The sequence below is a fragment of the Eptatretus burgeri genome, chromosome 1, assembly GCF_056783735.1.
Source record: "Eptatretus burgeri isolate ZD-2024b chromosome 1, Ebu_testis_v1, whole genome shotgun sequence".
NCBI lineage: Eukaryota > Metazoa > Chordata > Myxini > Myxiniformes > Myxinidae > Eptatretus > Eptatretus burgeri.
This window is the reverse complement of record NC_140961.1, coordinates 157,289,976-157,311,960: the sequence shown is the minus strand read 5'-3', so window position 1 is coordinate 157,311,960 and position 21,985 is coordinate 157,289,976. Positions and strand designations below refer to the sequence as shown.

Here is a 21,985-nt window from a genome sequence, read left to right as displayed (position 1 = left end):
AGTAAGACCGAGATCAGAGCTACTTCCAGTGACTTGGCAAGAACGTGAAGCGGCAGCACCTGGACAAGATTGGCCAGTTCTACCAGAAGGGGGCAGGGATTTGTCAAAGCATCCTATAAAGTCGCTCTCCTGGTGGCCAAAGACATGAAGGCGCACACCATTGCAGAGTCTCTCTCAGATAAGAGCTTGAAGAGAGGTTTGTCATTTCAACTCTCCGCAACAAAGATACTTAAACCAAGAACAAAGTTCCAACTTATTCTTTGTTAATACACTTAATGGTAATGAGTGTTGAAAGAAAATTAAGTTATTCCCTGAAATAGAACGTAAACAAATACTTGTTGGTTCGTTGTTTGACTTTTTTGAGAAATACGATGATTTTTAGTGAAAATGAGGGTGGTAAAAAGTGGTGAAAAGTGGGGTTTTTGGTGAAAATATGGTGAAAAAGGGAGGAAGATTTGGGGAAACTTTAAGGAAGAAAAATCTCGAAAAAGGGGTCTTAAGGAAGTAAAACAATGAAAATTGGTCGGATTTTGGTATGTCAATAAGTTTCCATAATTTTTTCCCATTCACTTACATGTCATGTCCCATAAGGACCATTACCCACTACTTTGGTGGACAGGTTGGGTGTGTGACCATGTCAAATTGAGTTAATTTTGTTGAAGATCTGAATCCGATTCTGAAAGAATTATTTAGCTTTGAAAGCAATTCTTCACAAATGAGAGATAGGGCGAAAAACGATTGTATAGCATGATATATCAAAAATGTATTGGGCCTGATATGTTCTCGTGGATCAGGCATGACGTGGTGGAGGTATGTGCTCGACTGAGTGCCCTTCTAATTTTTATTATGAAAAAGCCGAGAAAAAAAATGAGACACAGGTGTTGGAGTTTCTTTGTCTTCACTTTTGGTTCTGTTATCTGTTCGAGCATGTATTAAAGCAAAGTAATTTTTCTCTAGTTTGTTACCTTCGTGGTCTTTCTTGGTTTCTAGTCTACAAAAGATGTGTCAATGAAAATTGTTTCTCCTTTTATTTTGCTGAGTAGACCCAAACATGGTGGGATAAAGAGTTTTGTGTTCTTCATTTTGGTTCAGCTGTCGGCTCGAGTGTGATCTAAACGCAAAATATTTTTTTATCTCCTGAACTATATTTGGGACCGATAGAAACATGTATTGTAATGCAATTCTCGCTCTTGTTGAAATGCAATGAATCTAACACTCAATGGAAAAAGTTTTGAGAAAATTTCAAATATTTTACGTTTATCTGTATATATTATGTTTATGAAACTATGTCTCCAAAATAAAGGACAGCATTTAAGGAAGAGAGGAGTTGAAACATTTCTCATCGGATGTATTAGATAATCTTCTATTCCTCCCCAAAATATATTCATGTTTTTTTTAAAGGAAGCTATATCTGATTTTATTCATCCAACACAAACAAAACTGCACACAATTGGATAAAATGTGTTAACCCAATAAAATTTGGCCAAACAGTTGAAAATATACTGGATTTTTAAAAGCTATTTTTTAAAGTACAAACCAGTGCATCTGTAAGATATTCATCTTTTATCTGAAGTGAAATGAAAGTAAAATAATTACTTGAAGCAATCCGGCTGCTGGGGAGATTCCCTGAACGAGGACATAGAACTTGGTTTGGATGAATGAAGACGGAAAAACCCAGCAAGCATGACGTCTCCTTGCTTCACAACACTCTGCAAATCCTGTATTTTCATAACCTTACATTTCTCTTTCTCAGCCACTGCTGAAAGAAGGCAGAAAAAAATGAGGAAATTTAACATTAGAAAATGCAGATGTTTGGAAGGAATGATTCGACTGTACTGTCCCAGGAATATATCCACACATTTTATCAGCATTGTTTTGCTTGTTAACACATTTCCAGATTTGCAAGTAAATAACATGAATATATAGATTGATTCCAAGATGTGAATCAACCTTTGAGAGAAATAATTTCAAAATATACATTTACAAGGTGTTTTTAATCTAAACATTTGTAAGTACTTCATGTTGATGAAACATTTATCAGCCATCTGTATTAAAATTAAATCCTTCAATGATATTGAATGAATCGTTTATCCATCATTAACGTTAATTGATGATAATTTGATTAAACTACATTTGTTTATTGACTTATGAATCCCTGAGTAGCTGGAGAACACAAGAGGTTATGCAGCTGCATTTGCTTTTGATAATTAAATAACTGGTAGTAAAACACCTTCAAAGCCACACTGTGTACCAATGACATTTTTGTACTCTTAAACTGTTGAAGACCGACTGCACTGCTGATACAAGCAGCACCTGCTGGATGCACGCTGAGACCGAGCACCTTTTATATTGCAGATGTGGATTGTTGTTGGGGTGGGGAGGAAGATGTGGATGGAGGGGATTGTCAGTTGTTAGAATTAATAGCCCCAGCACTGGATGCGTTTCATGTTATAAGATACCTTTCAGAGCAACTTTATTGTGCTGGTGAAATAACATCTTGTGAAATGGTAAACTTATATGGTATAACCCAGCAGGGTTTATTATGGACAGAGACATTTTCGGCTAGCTCCGTAATAATAGTCACATTCCATATTTTTCATTTCTGAACAGGAGGGAGCAGTTTGCAGCTGACAATGTGCACCAAGGTATGCCTCCCTTTAAATCCAGAAAAGGTGATTTGCTGTTTAAAATGTATTTGAAATCAGCATGATTATAAGGTTATTTAAAGATCAAAGCAGCAGTCAATCCATCATCACTGTTTGGAGAAACATTATACTTTGCCTGTGAGGTGTAGCAGGCATACAAGTGCTACAAATGGTTGTTGTTGCTGTTGTTGTGGTTCTTGTTGGGATGGAATTTTGAAATATGCACACAGTGGTCAGATAGCTGCATGAACTCACCCACATTTGTTAGATGACTCCACCCACCATGGCACCCAGAAAAAACCTAAAAGGCCGCTATTTTTGTTTTCTGGAGAGCTGAAGACATCAGGCCTGTGGACCTCTGTTAATTATTCACTGCTCGGATGGCGATGGCGAAGTGGGAGCAGGCAGTGGCGATGGCGCAGCGGAAGAAGGCAGTGGCAATGGTGCAGCGGGCGAGGGCAGTAGCAATGGTGCAGCGGGCGAGGGCAGTGGTGATGGCACAGCAGGAGCAGGCAGTGGTGATGGTGCGAAAGAATTGGCGATGGCGCAGCAGGAGCAGACAGTGGTGATAGCACATTAGGAGCAGGCAGTTGCGATGGGGAAGCGGGAACAGGCAGTGGCGATGGCACAGCAGGAGCAGGCAGTGGCAATGGTGCAGCGGGAGCAGGCATTGGTGATGGCATAGCAGGAGCAGGCAGTCGCAAGGGTGCAGTGAAAGCAGGCAGTGGCAATGGAGCAGGCAGTGGCAATGGCACAGTGGGAGCAGGCAGTGGCAATGGGGAAGTGGGAGCAGGCAGTGGCAATGGGGAAGTGGGAACAGGCAGTGGTGATGGTGCAGCGGAAGTAGGCAGTGGAGATGGTGTAGCGTGAGCAGGCAGTGGCAATGGCACAGAGAAAGTAGGCAATGTCCATGGCACAGCAGAAGGAGGCAGTGGCGATGGCACAGCGGGAGCAGGCAGTGGCGATGGCACAGCGGGAGCAGGCAGTGGCGATGGCACAGCGGGAGCAGGCAGTGGCGATGGCACAGCGGGAGCAGGCAGTGGCGATGGCACAGCGGGAGCAGGCAGTGGCGATGGCACAGCGGGAGCAGGCAGTGGCGATGGCACAGCGGGAGCAGGCAGTGGCGATGGCACAGCGGGAGCAGTGCACAGTGCAGAGTAAGTACATTCCAATGTGGTGGAAAACTAGAAGGAGAAAGAGGCCAGGTTGGTTGAGTTGTCAGATAAGGAATCCCATGAAAGAGAAGCAGAACTCATTTATAAGTATAAAATAACAGAACTGGAGTAAGATTTATATCAGTGTCAGAGTAAGCAGAGGCAAGTTAAGAAAATAACTCAGCATGCCAAATGAGAGTATGAGAAGGGCATGGTTAAGAATATGAAGCATAATAGCAAGGCATTCTTTAAGTATCAGGGGAAAAGAACAGGTGAGAATAAGTGTGGGCCCACTAAGGAAGAGCACCGGGAAAGTTGTCACCAAGAGTAGGGTGAATATACTGATTCTGACTCACTTTTCCCTATGTAAATGAATGGGGGATTTTCAGCGATTCATTTTTTTTTTCCCGAAAAATAAACCCCCTTTTTATCCCAAGGTATATTTATTTGTCTCCCCTTTTAACCTGGGGACACTTTTTTTCAAAAAACCTTGCAATAAGATAAAGATTTGTTCAAGTAGTAAAGTGGTAATGTGATTTGTTAAAGGTGATTCGAAATAAATATCTGAAACATCTAAGCCTCGGGACACTCTTTTTCAAATAACCGATGCATATTGTTTCGCTCACTCATTGAACCTATAAAGATTTGTTCATTCTCAAATTCCTTCAATAGTTTAATTTTCTTTGCACAATAATCCCCATCTAAAATATTGAAAAACAAAACATTTGAATCTTTATATTTTTTAAGATACCCCTTTTGTGCCATTACGAAATGATAAACTTCTCTTAATGCTCTTGTTTGACCACCTCCTGAGCCACATATCATTTTGAGATTATATTAAATTGTTTTTTCATTGTTCAATTGATAACCATCAGAGTTTTCATTCCATTCAAGGATATTCATTTTTTTCTTTACATCCTCCAACTAACTAGTTTTTAAATTGATTCGCTTATTTGTTTTATTTACCTTTGTTTTAGTTATTTTTTCAATAATACTTATTTGATATTTTTCACATTCATTATGTTTTCCATTTATATACCAAGACTGAGATTTTCTCCACTCTTAAGTTTGATTAATACTTGGTTTGACCATTTATATATTGCGAAAAAACATGGCGGTAGCCCTTAAAAAACCCTAACCCATCTTCCCATCGTTAAAACACAATCTATTTTATACACTCTATCATACAATATCCATATGGAACACAATCTATTCCATTATCTAAAATAAATCTCTGATCATCAAAGGCTCCTAATGCCTTTTTATTTCCTTCTTCAATATATATAGATTATGCTTATAACTTCTTATTGTATTCATTTACCAAATATTCTTCTTTCTTATTCATCAAACAATTATAATAATTTCTAAAAGTTATTGATTTCTTTATTACATATTTCTTTATTCCCTTTAACCTCTTATCAATCTGATCATACTTATAAGCATATGCCTTTGCTCTCAATCCAATAAACTCACTCATTACTTTTCCACCCAACTCATCCTTAAACTTACCAATAACCTTTTCATTCTTTTTGGAAAATAACTCACTCTTCTTGCTGAAATTACTTGCATCACATACTCCAATATTTTTCTTCACATCTTTATAAACATCATCAGTTTTTATACCTTGGAGATAACTATCAGTGTCCATATACAACAATGAAACATTTTCACCATACTCTTTCTTTAATTCATTCTACAAATAATCATACATCAATATCTTTGATAAATCAAGAACTGCTGTTCCAATATATATTTTTTCTACTATAATGTTCAAGTTTGTTATACTTTTCTCCAACAGATGATTTGATATAATAACAGAAACCACAAGGAATATGTTTTTGATATTTATTTGTATATGATTCTTTTGGATAAGGAGAAGCAGTATTTATCTTTTTAAGGATACACTCAAAATCAGCATATAAAAAATTATATATATATATATATATATATATATATATATATATATATATATATATATATATATATATATATATATATATATATATATATATATTGGTTTATCCATTACAATACTTTCCTTTTTCATATGAATTGCAGAAAAGTTCTCTGAAAAAACCTCTTCTCTCTCAAAACTTGGTTTATTTATCAATCTCGAAGCTTCTTTCCAAGATGTTGCGAATCCAATGTTTTGCCTGTTTCTAACATTTTCCATAGTCTTTCCAAATACAGCATTATTCATTAATTTATAAAAGTCCCCTTCAAATTTTACTTTTGTATTTGCTCTCATATCTGTATTGAATTGAATATACTTTTTCACCCAAGGACTTTGTTTAAATTTTAAAACTCTATGAATTTTAGCTACTCTCAATCCTTCTCTCAAAAAACTGTTTTAAGCTTCTCTAATGCAAAACATATCCCTCTTTATGATAGAATGTTGTTAATAACATTTCTGTTGATTTGCCTTTAATATTAAAACTTTTCTGATAATCACTGAACCATTCTTTCTTTGTGGTTTCTTTCTCACATGCAAAAGGAAGGTCTTTATGCTTATTATGAAGATCACTCACGGTACCTCAAATCAACTTCAAAATAATAACCTTCTTCTTCGTCATTCAATTCCTCTTGAGAAGAAATAACAATATTCATCAAAGCTTTTTCATAATCCTTTTCTTCCACCCACTCTAATTTACCATAAGGCAGAGATTGAGACATTGCCCATCCATACAAATTATTAGCATCAAAATACATCAAATAATTACTATCTTTTTCACTATCATAATTTGGAAGATATTTATTATTTGCTTTAGCATATCTTTTTGAACATATTTGTGATATTCCACCTCTCTTGGACTTCTCAATCATCAAAAGCATATCAACATCACTGATTAAATCTATATCTTGTTTTGTCATTTTCAACATTGCACTCCAAGCTAAACCAGGTGCTGTGAAATAGTGGGCAGGATCTAATCCATAACAATTATTATTGTGACAGAGTGATCTAAAAGCTTCAAACACATCAGCTAACAATAAAACATCAGTTTTTAGATATAAATCATGATATTCTCCATGGTTCTTTATCTTAAATATTTTCCATATTTCTTGTGCGTGTTTATATTCCTTATCACTTATCTCTTCGTCATAAAGGTTATTATAGAAACTTTCTTTTGAAGGAAGTTGTGTTTCTTTAAATCTCATAAATGAATCCATATAATCATAAGGATAAATTCCCTTACTTGAAAGAATTTTCTCTTTACTTTGAATTTCATTCCTTGTTTGAATTTCCTCTCTCGTGAAAATTCCTTCTTTAATCAGAATTTCCTCTTTCGTTAGAATTTCATTCATTGTTCGAATTTTCTTTATAATTAGAATTTCATCTTTTGTTAGAATTTCTTCATTAATTTCCTTATTAATTAGAATTTCCTCTTTACTTTGAATTTTCTTTTTAATCTGAATTTCCTCTTTAGTGAGAATTTCCTCTTTTGGAAAGAATGAATTAAGATTTGGAAAAGAGTCCATGGAGCTTAGATTTGATGCGAGGTAGGCTAGTGGTGTTCCCATAAACTTGTAAGAATCTAGAAACCTAATACGAGTTAAAGGTTTTGTGAATATCCTTTTTGTAAATGAAATATACTTTTGACTTGTGTTTGTTATGGCAGAAATATTCCCTGGTGTTTTTGAAAGTTCATTTAAAAATAGATGTGTATCATAGTTGGCGCTGTTGTGAAGAAAGACTGGAATAAAAGAAGGTAATTTACAATTAAGATTACAACAGGAATGAGCGGGACCTCTATATTTACAAGTAAGATGACAATGATCCCTAACTTTAGACTCCTTAATTTCCCCCTCACAAATATGACAGATATTGTTCTTTCTAAATTCTAATTTTTCTTCTTTGGTTAATTTCATCGGTTCATTTGTTTCTTTCATTAATTTAGTGAGTCTTATACAATCCTTTTCTAATCGTTTTACAAACTCTTGTGAAGCTTTTTTTCTACTATAATGTTCAAGTTTGTTATACTTTTCTCCAACAGATGATTTGATATAATAACAGAAACCACAAGGAATATGTTTTTGATATTTATTTGTATATGATTCTTTTGGATAAGGAGAAGCAGTATTTATCTTTTTAAGGATACACTCAAAATCAGCATATATCACAAATGGGTGCATGATAGATTTATTATAATCTTCAAAAGAAATCTTTTCACCAGGTTTAGGCATTGTAATTACAGCTGATTTATGATTACTACAATATTTTGAATGTTGTTCTAATCGTTCTTTTGTATGAAATGAATTAAGACATCGCTTACAAGGATATATTTTGTTTGCTGTTCTGAATACCTGAGAAGAGATTGATCTTGATAAATTATTGATGTATGTGTAATGTGAATTATTACCAACCATAAAATATAAAAGATCAATGTGTGTTTCTTCATTTTTATAGTTGTTTGAATTTTTTAATATTTGAACTTTGTTTGTATCCGTTAATCCATATACATTAATAGAAAGATTATTCTTTTTCTCAAATTTAGGAATATCTGTTTGTGGCATTGGGAATTTAAAATCTTTCATGTCCAAGGTATTCTCATATTTCATACATTGTTTTACTCTTTCTGAATTACATTTTGGTGGATGAAAGTGAGCAAGAACAGACCAGAGAAAACATTTATTATCATTGTTCTTAATATTAACAACTGCCTTCTTTAGTTTTATTTCTTTTGGTAATTCAATATAAGAAGCTTTAAGAGGGTTTGATTTTAGAATGTGTATATCGAAAAAGATGATTTTTTAAAATATTGAATCCACTTCCTACCACTGTATTATCAACATCCTCCTCTTGTTTTGATAGTTCTTCATAAACCCCACTATTCAAAAAATCTTGAAATGATGTTATAAAATGAAGATCTGTTCTCATATAAGGAGTTTGTTCTTCATCTTGTCTTTTCATATTCATTTTCACTCCCATATACAACTTTAAAGTTTTCATTTCTTTTAATGTCTTTTTAGTAACTTTTTCAACAACAGGTTTCACTATTTCAATTGATTCAGCTATTGATGATGGACCGGGTTCTCCAAATTGGAAAATCCTTATTTTTATATGCCCTTTAAATGCCCCATCAGTGTTTTCAATATAATAGTCTCCCTTTACTTTAAACTCATTTTTCTTGTGTTTTTGTGATTGAAGATGTCAATTATAACTTCTCTTCAAAACATCCTTTGAACAGATATCACAATGTTTTCTTTCAAACTCAAGAGGAGATATTTTATGAAATAGATTAAATGTGTGTTTGTTGGTTCAGAGGTGTTTTATATAATGTTTATATTCGTGATTACAAACATCGCAGTATGTTGTATTCACCATATTTATATAATAAATCTTTGCTGAAACGAAAATTTTCTTGATGAAAATTTCGATTATTTTACAGGTGAATCTGTGCTTAAAACCATTTTATCCTCCAACTTTTTCACTTAATAAATACAATGTTTCAAGACACAAAAGACAAGTTTCAATCAATATCTACATTTGTTAAAGATACTGAGAAATATGTCAAGGATGTAAAATTGAACAAAGATAAATATAACAACTATTGGATAAAAACAATCATGGTGGATATGATGAGTTCTTCAATTTCCTTCAGTGGAAGGGCTTTTAGTATACCTGGTAGAACATCAATTAAAGTATCTCAAACAAAAGTTTCTCCTCTCCTTCTGGTAATATATTCAAAACTAGAAAAAGCAATGAAACAAGAAAAAGTATCAAAAAACAAAAACCTAATGGATGAAGCTTCAGAAAGAAAAGATAAGACCATCTGTAATATGCAAGGAGAAATTTGTATTTTTTTCAACAACCCGAAAGATATAAATCCTGATGAAATAAAGGATGTTAATATATCAGGTGAAATGACATTTCGTTCAATAGTAGTTAACGATCATTTTAAAATTACCTTTAATATAAAAAATGTTGTCGTTGAATCTGGTAATGAAAAAAAGTATATTGATATCGATGGAAATATTATTAAATATGAGTCAATATACAACTGAAAGTATCGATGAATTTCAGTTTAAGTGAAGTTTTACTTTATAAATATGCAAGACTTTCCTGATTTTCCATATGACAAATTTGAGAATTGTCCTGCGTGTGAAAGACGGGGATTAAACAGAGTCAAAAACCTATAAACAATGTATATTCTGTGATTTTCTTCTAATTAATGAAATTAAAAATCAGGTCAGGTCAGGTATGGGAGCATGTGCCAGAACAGCGCGTCGCTGCGTCCACTTTCCGCCGGTACTCCAGGGGCCTCCGTCTGGCCATCCCCCAGGCAGATGCCAGGCCCATCCCCATCTCCTTGAGATGATGGTCAACCTGCTGCAACCATGAGGCACGTGGTCGGCCCACTGGCCTCCTCCACTCATGAGACTCCCTCGCTGAGAGAATCTGGTGAGCAGGATCAGCGCAGGGAAAGCGAGCCACATGTCCATACAGCCGCATCTGACGCTCACGGACTATGCAGGTAACAAATCTCATCCGAGTCTCTCTCAGCAACCGCTCGTTGGACACAAAATCCGACCAGCGATAGCCAAGGATTCTCCGAAGAGACCTGGTACCAAAGGAATTAAGTCTCCATCTCAGATCCTTGGTCAAAGTCCAAGTCTCGCACCCATAGAGCAAGACTGGAAGTACCAAGGACCTGAAGACTCGGACTTTCGTCCTCCCGCACAGGTACCGGCAGCGCCACACCCCATGATCCAGTGAATCCATGACTCCCCAGGCCCGACCCAGACGTCTATTGACCTCCGGCTCACAACCTGCGGAGACATGAATATCACTGCCAAGGTAAGTGAATCTATCCACGACCTCAACATCCTCACCACAAACAGACACAGACAGGACAGCAGCATCCAAGATGTCACCGAAAGCTTGGATCTTTGTTTTGACCCAAGAAATCCGTAATCCCAACGGCTCCGACTCCTCATTCAGCACCTCGCGGGCCCCCAAGAGGATGTCTAAAGTCTCCGCAAAGATGACTGCATCATCTGCAAAATCAAGGTCCGAGATCTTGACATTGCCAAACGATGCACCGCAACTTGATCTCTCCGACATCCTCCCAAAAATCCAGTCCATACAAGTGCTGAAAAGTGTGGGGGCAAGTACACATCCCTGACGAACTCCAGTAACAACTGGAAATAAGTCAGAGGCGGTACCACCACACTTCACAGCACTCTCAGTACCAGAGTAGAGTTCAGACATCAGATCGATCAGTTTCGGTGGCACCCCACGAAGACCAAGAATCCTCCAGAGGACATCCCGATTCACTGAATCGAACGCTTTACAGAGATCAACATAGGCTGCAAGCAGCCCCTGCCGAAACTCTCGTCTGCGTTCAGTGCGGACACGAAGAGCAAGGATACGGTCAATCGTTGACCTCTTTGGTGTAAAGCCTGACTGCTCTGGACGCTGGTGCTCAAGCAGATGGTGGCGAACCCTATCAAGAATTATCCGAGCAAAGACCTTGCCCGGCACTGAGAGCAGCGTCACCCCTCGGTAGTTGTTGCAGTCTTGGCGATCACCCTTCCCTTTCCAGAGAGGGACAACAAGGCCCCTCTTCCAGTCAGTTGGGATGATGCCTGTGTTCCAGGCAGAGCACAAAACTGCATGCAACGACGCGAGTGCAGCATTTCCACCAGCCTTGAGAAGTTCAGCATGGATGCCACAGATCCCTTGAGCTTTGCCCCGTTTCAACTGGTTCACCGCAGCCCGTGTTTCCACAAGCGATGGTGGACCACAGTTGATTCGAGGGACAGCAACAGTGATTGTAACACCCTTGACGTCCAACTCAACAGCTGGGGATCAGCCTGGGTACAAGCGCACAAAGTACCTGGCCCAGCGGGCCTTCACTTCAGACTCCTCTGTCAAGAGCCTACCACTCTCTGCTCGAACTGCAGTGCTCCGAGGGATGGGCTTGGATGAACGTAATGCGCGAATTCCCCTGTAAGCGGGACGAGAATCACCTGTCCACAGGTGATGCTCTACCCTCACAGATTCCTCGCACATAGGCCTCCTTTGTCCACCCTCAGTGCACGTACAGTTTTACGCCTCAGCTCCCTGAACAGCTCAGCTCTGCCATTCAGCCTGGCCCTGCGACTCTGGTCAATGGTATCCAGTGTCCCTTGAGAGACAAAATTCTTCTTGCCCTGCGGTGAACTCCAAGGCATCCACCGGCAACATCAAGGATGGTGGTCTTGAAGGTGCTCCACAACTCTTCAGGACCCCCCAAAGCACCCAGACCCCCCAAGTGTCCACTCAGCCTGTTCGCAAACTCCTCAGCTACTCTCTCATCCCTGAGCTTGGCAACATCCAGCCTCGGCTGGGATGGTACCATTCTCCAGGATTTAAGGTGCAGCTTTAGAGTTGCTACAACAAGCCTGTGGTCAGTATTGAGGAACTGAGCACTCCGGTAGACCCTGCAGTTCTGGATCATCCTCCAACGACCGTCAATGAGGACATGGTCAATCTCCTTTGCCACACCGCCAGCGTTGGAATACCAAGTCCAGCGATGAGCTTGCGGGCGCTGAAACCATGAACCAGCCACCCTCAGTCCATGACTTCTTGCAAAGTCAAGGAACTTAGTGCTATTCTGGTTCATAGTTCCTGACCCATGGGGACCAACACACACCTCATAACCATCCCTATCAGTTCCAGTCGATGCATTGAAATCCCCCAAGACTAGAAGTGTATCTCGTCTGGGGCACTGATCAACCACAGATTCGAGTGTGGCGTAGAATGCATCCTTCACGGTAAGATCACTCGCCTCAGTCGGAGCATAAATAGAGACCAGGGAAATGACACCTAAGGAGTGACGAATCCTTAATCTCATGATACGCTCGTTGACCGGTGTTACCTCAATTATCATTGGGGTCAGCTTATTGGACACAGCTACAGCAACTCCTTGGGTATGGTAACCATCAGAGCGACCAGACCAATAGTAGGTGTAACCACCCACCATTATCTCGCCGCAATCCGGTCTCCGAACCTCAGAGAGAGCTGCAATCCCGATGTCCAAACGCTTGAGCTCAGATGATAACAGAGACAGGTGATCATCCCTCTCTTAGGGATAGGACATTCCAGGCACCCACCCGAAGGGACCGCCTCAGAGTTAACCCAAGGAGACCGCCGTCTGGTGGACGACACCTCAGCACCACTCCGACACACTCTCCCGCAATCTGACCCAGGGATGTTACCCCGTGGTTTCCCTCCTATCAAAGATTGGGGGTCCCGAAGGCTTTGCCCCAATCCCATCATCCGGTGAGCTGCCCTGCGAAGGGAAGCTGCACAGGAGGTACTCCCACGGAGTGGGTTTTCAGATTTTTTTGCGTTTTTGCGTTTTGCGGAATGAAGCGTTTTACGGTGGCTGGAGTGCAAATCCTGCCACCAACCTCCTAATAAGAAGTAACCCAACTGCAGGAGGACGTCCGCAGACACAGTTGGGCACTAGATATGGATGGCCGTTGGCTCACAAGGAGCTCCTCCGCCCTTTGACAGGTTTTGTTTTTTAATCCTGCTGGGTGTCCATATCCAAACACCCTCCTCACCTCACCAAATTAAAAATATAAAAAGGAAAATAATTCTTTTAGATTTACACCAAAAATGAATTACTTTACAAGATTGATTAGAGAAATGAATGTAAAGTATGAGGGTGATAACACACCTTTCCTTACAAGGGAAGAAACTGTACATATTAGAGAAATGTTCAAAGGATTGATGTTGTATATTATTCATGGATGTGATTTTGAGGAAAATATCAACACAAGATATTGTATAAATAAAATAATAGATTATCTTGAAATTAAACCTGAACTTCGGATAAAATATAGAGTTTCTAAAAAAGCCAATAATAAATTAAATAACCTGTTTTCCAAATATATAAATGAATGATTTTTTACCCATTTGGGAAAATAAGATAAAATTTAACAACCATAAAAATCTCCCAAATTCATTAAGATGTCTCACAGTTGGTTCAAGTGGATGTGGAAAAACCTGCTTACTTTTAAAGATGCTCCTCACTCCCAACTTTTTAGATTATGATAATTTAATAATTTTCACAAAGTCGAGTTTTCAACCAGAGTATCAACTACTCTCACAAGATTTTAATTCTGGTCTTCAAAAAGAAGATATAATCGGTTTATTTAAACTTCAAAAAAACCTAAATGATTATAACATTAAAGATATAATTCAACTATTTTGTGATACACAGAGATGTAAAAATAAATCAAATCCGATAACTTGTATTCTTAGTGCTAAACGGATGATATACCGTCTCCCCAAGATTTGGATAAATCAAAAAATAACCTCGTTATCTTTGATGATTGTGTTAATGAGAGAAACCAAACGGTAATGGACAGCTACTACACAAGCGGGAGACATTCTTCTTGTAATTGTATTTATCTTAGTCAATCGTACTTTCAACTTCCTCGTCGTTCCATCAGAAACAATGTTAATACTTTTATTTTATTCAAGTTAAATTCAATAGATATCAATAATTTTTGGAGAAATAATTGTTCTACTTTATGTAGTAAAAGGAAATTTGAGGATTACATGAAGCACACGACTGAAAAATATAAATATATTGTTGTGAAACAAGATGAGATATTAAGGGATATATTTTTTGTTTTATAAACAATTACATTTATAAATGACAACTATTATTGTAATTCTTGTGGGTAAATCTGCTTCTGGAAAAAACTTTCATAAATCAAGGTTCTTGTGTAGTACAAATGAGAATATTGTAAAGTTACTTAAAAAACACCCTGTGATACGCATTGTATCAACAACAACTAGAGCAATAAGACCTGGAGAAGTAAAAGGTGAAGATTATCACTATATTCCAGTGGAGGAACATATGCGATTGAGTAATGAAGGTCAAATATTTGAGGAGGTTTCTCTTGGTACAGCAAAATATTCACATTGTAAGAGTGAGTTTAGGAAACTAAAATCTGGTGGTCTTGGGATATTAGAAACTAATCCAGAAGGAACGAGACAAATTATTAAACATCTGAGCGGAGTGAAGATTTTATCATTCGGTTTTGATGTTGATGAAGAAACTCAACGCAAACGTATGAAAAGCAGAGATGCAAGTATTAGTGAAGAAGAAATTACAACTCGCATTAATGTTAATAAAGAATTTCATGAAATATTTAAAGAAAAGGATTTATTTGAACACATCTACTTGAATGATGAAGAAAATGAAAATTTCCCTGTTGATCTTTACAATTTATTAAATGATATTTTCCAATAAATAAATGGATGCAAAAGAAAGAGCAAGATGATTGAAGGAACATCATGAGTTGGTTTCAAAAGTTATAAAACAACAGGAAGACATAAAGAAGAAACGCAGACAGAAACTAACGGGCGAAGAAGCATTTGAAAGAAAACAAGAGAAATTTTTTTAAACCACTTTTAAAAACTTCCCAAGAAAAAATGAAAGATGTTTCCACAGTTCCCACAGTAGAATATACTCCTAAAAAACTTCAAATGTTAAAAGATTTTGATCAAATGATGGAGGAAGAATTAGAGCATTTAGGAGAATTAGAATATGATGATGAAGGTTTATTTCAACAACTGGAAGAGATTAATCGACCCCCTGATTATATTGTGAATGCTCTTCAAAACAATGAATATTCAGCGGATTCAAAAACCAAAGCAGGACTCATTCCAACAGAACAACCAGCAATATTTCATCTTCTTCAAGAAAAGGTATTGATATTTAATGATGAATTAAGGTTCTTGGGTTCTGCTCAACCCCCTGTTAAACTAACTCCGAGATTAATGTTTCTTCTCACAAAAGATGGAAGACAAGGTTCAACTGTGAGGGATGAATCAAAGTATATTGAAAAACCATTGGATATGAAAAATAATGATGATAGAGATAGATGATAGAGAAATAATGATGATGGAATAAAAACAAATATTGATCTGCTGAACACTCTAAATTATAGGGTTAGTATTTCTACTAAAAGTAGGAAAAATGAGGAGAAACACATTATTCAGGCTTTAAGTATCCTTGGTTCAGGTAGTAGTTTTCTTCCAAATGACCCATCGCAATTAGTTAATAGACTGTTATTGTTGTTAGGCAGTAAGAAGGCTGGAAATAACAATTGTTTTAATGAAGCATCAGCCTTTTTAGACCAGTTGATGAACATGAAAATAATTAATAAATCTCAATATAAAGACATTTTATCTGATATTAAATAAGATGAGAAGCACAATCCTGAGTTTTAATTTCACAACAAGCGACCACACATCTTCATTTCCATAACCACTACAACTTGACCCAGCAAAAGATTATGAGGCATCTTTATTGTCCATGGAAACTTATAATACCTTATTTAATATAACTGATAAAAATGACAAGTTTAGTTATAATCCCGGAAGTGGATACAAAATGAAAAGTCTCACCTGGAGCATATGAGATTTCTCAAATATCTTCCGAAATTGCTCGTCTTATGAAAGAACAGGGTGATGAACCAAAAAATATTGTTATAGACATTCAAAAACATACTTCAAAATCAACGCTTAAAGTTAAAAATAACTACAAGGTTGATTTCACAATTGATAATTCATTTAGAGAGTTATTGAGGTTTCTCCTCAAAAAAGATTGAAACTAATGGGACGTTTTACAGTGATAATGTCATTCAAATATCCTCAGGAATAAATTCGGTGTTAATTCACTGTGATTTGATTGATGGTGCTTATAATGATGGAATAAAAACAAATACAATATTTTCATTCAGCGCATACTCAACCCCAATTGGTTATAAATTCAATATGGAACCCAAAAATTTGGTTTATCTCCCTGTCTCAGGAAAAACCATACACAGAGTAAATTTTAGGATAACCGACCAAGATAATTGTATGGTTTTTTTTTATGGAGAAGTTATATCCATCAGAATTCACCTGCATGAAGTTTTCCAATAAATAAATACGATGGTTATTGTGAGGAAACATGAGTTGTGAAAATATAAAATAATTACAGGGGATGGAATGTTCCTTTCCCCGTACGACAAGGGTGAAGGTATGTATCTTGGTAGAGGATACTATAAACCTCAGAGACAAAGGGGTGTTGGACATCAATTTAGAGGAGATGCTATAATTGATACTCTAATGGGTATTGGTTCAACTATTCTTAAACATAAAGATCGAATTGGTTCAACTGCTTCTGCTGTGGGAAATGTAGCAGGTACTGTAAAGAGCATAAAAGATGCCCAGAAGGAATCTCAGAAATTACAAGCAATAAAATAAATTAAGAAAGGCAAAACTCAGTTGTCCCCGCAAGAACGACAGAAAATAATTTGAATACTTGGATCAGGGTTTCAAAAGTTTTAACATCTTTTTTCCTCAATAAATACAAGTATGGAAGCAATTGAGAGTATCTATGATTTGGATGATACTATTATTATCTCAAACTCCACTAAAAAAGAAGATTACTTCAAGGTGAATGCAATAACTGGAACAGACTGGAATACGAATGGTACAAAAAGTTTTGAAATAAATAATCAACAAACCTATTTGAATCTATTCCAAAGTTTCTTGTTGTGTAAATTTAAATTCACTAAAGCTGGGAATAACACAAACGCTACACTTGTAAATGATTTCTTCTGGAAAATGTTTGATAGTGTGCGTTTGTATATTGGAACACAAGAAGTTGAAGCAGTTGATTTTGTCTCTGCTGTCTCTGAAATGATGAAATGTACACTCTATACATTCAGTGATAGAATGGGAAAGGGGTCTGTCGAAGGTTTTATTCCTGATAGTCAACGGGAACAAACACAGACCCTGGATTTACTCAAAGGAAAGGAGCGTATAATGATGATACAAAAGCAGTAAATAGTTTTACTGTGGCAATTCCTCTTAAAGGTATATTTGGATTTTGTGATCATGATAAAGGTCTGTATGGTCTTAAAATTATATTTCAACTACAAAGGAATGATAATGAAAATAGATTGCTTTTTGGTGTTGGTAATGCTTTTGGTGATCAGAATAAATTTGTAATTGTTGAAATGAGTTGGTATATCAGTGAATATACTCCTAATCTTAAAACAGGAGAGATGTTGAATAGAAGACTTAACTCAAAGAAACCACTCAGTGTATCATACCTCAAAAGAAGATGTCAACACGTTAAACTCAACCAAACCACTTACACGTGGAATTTGGGTGTTCTGGAAGGAAAGCCACGATATCTGTGGATCATTTTTAAAAAGCCAGATGGTGATACTGCAACTGATGAGAATAATGCATTGAGTGATTATGCTGAGGTGAAACAACTTCGCGTTTCTCTAGATGGAACATTTTATCCACGAGATAGATTGGAAATTAATTGGGAAAAAAAATGATTTTGCTGAAGCACACAAGTCTTACCAAAAGGTGTGTGAAAGTAATGGAAATAAAGAACCTATTTTGCATATGACAGCATTTAAAAGTTTGCATGCAATCTTTTGACCTGAGCGCTCAAAAGGAAACTATAAAGTCTAATCCAGTAGATACTTCCCTATACATTGAAAGAGGAGAGAGTGAAGAAGTTGATACATATTGTTTGCTTTTGGAAGAAACAGAATTGCAGATTAATACAGATAATGGTGTGATGATTAGTCTCACATAATTTTTTTGTTAAATAAATGAGTGGCAAAGTACCAACTGGGGTATATGTTAATCAAATCAATCTTCATAAACTATCATCTTGTGTTCAAAATCAAAAAGCCTTGTATGATTAATGTTAATACTATTCAGAAAAAAGGAGCAGTAAGAATTGATGTTTTGCGCACAAGAGAACAGGTTAAAATCTTGAATGACACTGGCTCACTTAAAATTAAAATTACCAAAACAATGTTGAAAAAATATTCGATAAAAGAGACGAGTGGAGGATTTCTCCCATTTCTAATTCCTTTATTTGCTGGTTTAAGTGCGGTTGGAGCATTGACGGGTGGTATTTCAACAGCGGTGAAAACTGCCAATGAAAGGAAGGCTCAACTCCAGGCTCAAAAATAATTGGAAAGACATAACAAAGAGTTGGAGAAACAAATTAGTGGAAGTGGTGTAATTGTAGATTTTGCTGAAAAACTTGAAGGTCTGCCTGATAAAGCGAGATTGTTAGTTGGAGATATGCTTTCTTCTATAGCACAAGCAGGTGTAAAATTAACGAAAAGAGGTAATGGATTATATCTTTCTAATAAATAAATGAGCATTGATGAGTGGTTTAAAGAATTTGGAAAGAATACAACATCAAATTTACAACTTGTCAAATATTGTAAGAAATTAAAAATTCATAATGTGGTTATTTGTATGAGAGATGAATTAACAAATGTGCCGAAACATAAAAAGAATATTATTATGAACTTAGAAGATAATAATGGGAACGGTTCTCATTGGGTTTGTATTTTTAATAGTCAAGACAAATATTATTTTGATAGTTTTGGTCTTCCACCACCTGTTGAAGTCATAAAATTCTTACAGAATGGTGTTTATCAAACATTTCAAGTCCAATAATTAAATTCCAAGTGTTGTGGTTAATTATGTCTATATGTGTTATTTCAACTCAACAAAAACAAAAAATTTTATGATATTATTTTTAATCTAATATAAATGACTTATGTTGGTAAAGATGGTTCTATCTTTGGTGTATCCCAAGAACTGGATATTGATTTATCAAATTATTACACAAAGGCACAGGCTGATCGACATAAATATAATATAACCAAAAATATTAACATGAAAAATGCTTATAGATTAAAAAATTATGCAAGCCCGACTGACGCGAATGACTTGGTGAGATTAAGCGATTTATCACAATATATATATATATATATATATATATATATATATATATATATATATATATATATATATATATATATATATATATATATATATATATCCTTAAATAAAACGGCCGTGTATTCCAAAGACACAGAAGTGTTGATATTATCTCCAGGTCATACAGAATTTACAGTTCGAATTAAAATAAATTTTTATAAAGAAGGGCGTATCGTTTGTATGAGAATAGAACAATAGGGGTATGATATGAATGATTTAGGGTATAATTGGTCATTTAAAATTGACCTCGAAGACCTGGAACAATTAAATCAGTCTCGTAAGGAAGAATATTATCCACTTGGTATCGAGAATGAGTTTTGTGGGGCCACGATTAGTAAACAACAAATAAAAGAATTTAATAAAGGTAAATATAATAATGGTTTTGCCCTTGTTTATATCATGAAAACAGAAAAAACAGGATTATATATAATAAGTAAGGAAATACAAAATGATTTAACTATGGGAAGATGGGGAGATGTTTCGTGCCATAATATTATTCTAACATATATTTCTAATACATAAATGACAGCAAGAAGGCTTCAAGAAAATTATCATTTCTGTGTCCAAGCATACCTTCAAGAAAATGGTATTGGGTATTTTAATAAATATGTTCACAGACATAAGATTGAGGTATTTTCAATAAAAGATTGGCATTATGCTGATGTTGATAAACCAACAACTTTGGATTTAATTAAAATGTTAAATATGTAAGGATCATTTAGAAATTCAGAAGAAATTTTATTGGTTTCCTGTTGTAAAAAAAAATATTTTGGATACAGGAATAATAAGAAATCCTGATGAATATATATATGATATTCTATGGGGTGTAAGCGATTCAAGGATAATAAGGGATGAGGAAGGAGTTGAAGAAGAGAGGGAAGAGGAGGAAAAGGAGAAGAGAGAGAAGGAGGAGAGGGAGAAGAAAGAGAAGGAGGAAAAAGAGAAGAGAAAGAAGGAGAGGGAGAAGAGAGAGAAGGAGAGGAAGGAGAGAGAGAAGGAGAGGGAGAAGGAGAGGGAGGAGAGGGAGAAGGAGAGGGAGGAAAGAGCGAGACAAAATAAATATCAATATATGGAAACCAGTGAGAATAAAAAAAGATTGGTGGTATTACAGAAAATAACTCAACCCACCGAGGAGGAAAACAAAGAATTGACAAGTCTATTTGCAATACTTTCGACAAGACTATTGACATCGACAAGATATTCATTTTAACTCAAGTTTTTCATTTTTATTTTTTTTCTTAAATGAATGGAGGAGAGAGTGAAGGCATTTCTAAGGATTCTTTATGTTTTAAAAATTAAGATTCAAATGTGTATGTGGAAACTAAAAAGGTTTTTGCACTCTGCAGGAATTTTTCACATAAATAAATGAGTTATTCTCTCAATTGTAAAAAGAAAACTAATACCAAAAATATTTCATATATTAAAAGTAAAAATAACAGGGTTATACAAGTAGGTATATGTTCGGTGTGTGGTTCAAAAAAAAAATCAATTTATCTCCAAACACAAACTCGGAGGAGATATACAAAAGTTTTTATCAGGAAGTAAATTTACAACTACTGGAATACCAGGGGAATTACATCTTCCAGGGTATTCTTTCTGTGGTCCAGGCACAAACTTGGATAAAAGATTAGATGAGGCAGACAATCCTAAATCATGGAGTAAACCCATCAATAGAGTTGATGAAGTGTGCCTGAGACACGATATTGATTATGGGAATACCACAACGTTGGAAGAAAAGCATTAAGCCGATAGAGAAATGTTGTATAATTTGACTCTGATACAAAATCCAACCTTGAGAGAAAAAGTTGATCGTTTAATTGTGAAGAAGATGATCAGTGCTAAATTGAAACTTGGACTTGGAAATTCAAAAAATTTATAGGCTCTAATGATGCCATTAAGACTGAAGAGCAATTTGCTGATGAATTACATCAACCAATATTCACAAAGTTTCGTAGAAGGAAAGTTTATTCCAAGGAAGTTGATTATATCTGGTCCGCTGATTTGATTGAACTCAATAATGATAAGGGGTACAAGTATGCTTTAACCGTTATTGATTTGAGGAGTAGATACACATGGGTTGTCCCTTTTAAAAACAAAACAGGAAATACTCTTATGTTCGCCTTTCAACACATATTTAATAAAAGTAAGAGAAAACCTAAAAAATTGTGGACTGATGAGGGTAGAGAGTTTTATAACAAGACATTTATGAATTTTCTAAAAAATAACAGTATTACATTATACAGTACCTAAAATGAAGGGAAGGCAGTTGTTGTTGAACGTTTTAATCGTCCCTTAAAAGAGAGACTATATAAAAAAATTCACACAACTCGGTTCACAACAATGGTCATCTTTTATTCAGG

At 36.0% G+C, this 21,985-nt stretch overlaps 1 protein-coding gene across 1 annotated transcript in view; it reads right to left on the bottom strand.

Annotated features, from left to right (window-relative positions):
* Positions 1-1,490: 1,490 nt before the first annotated feature.
* LOC147035837 (extracellular calcium-sensing receptor-like) overlaps positions 1,491-21,985 on the bottom strand; it is a 111,387-nt gene continuing 90,892 nt past the window's right edge. Inside the window, exon 4 of the mRNA XM_085847714.1 lies at positions 1,491-1,759. Coding sequence (XP_085703840.1) covers positions 1,593-1,759 — 167 coding nt within the window. The 3' untranslated portion in view covers positions 1,491-1,592. The remainder of the gene's footprint in view (positions 1,760-21,985) is intronic.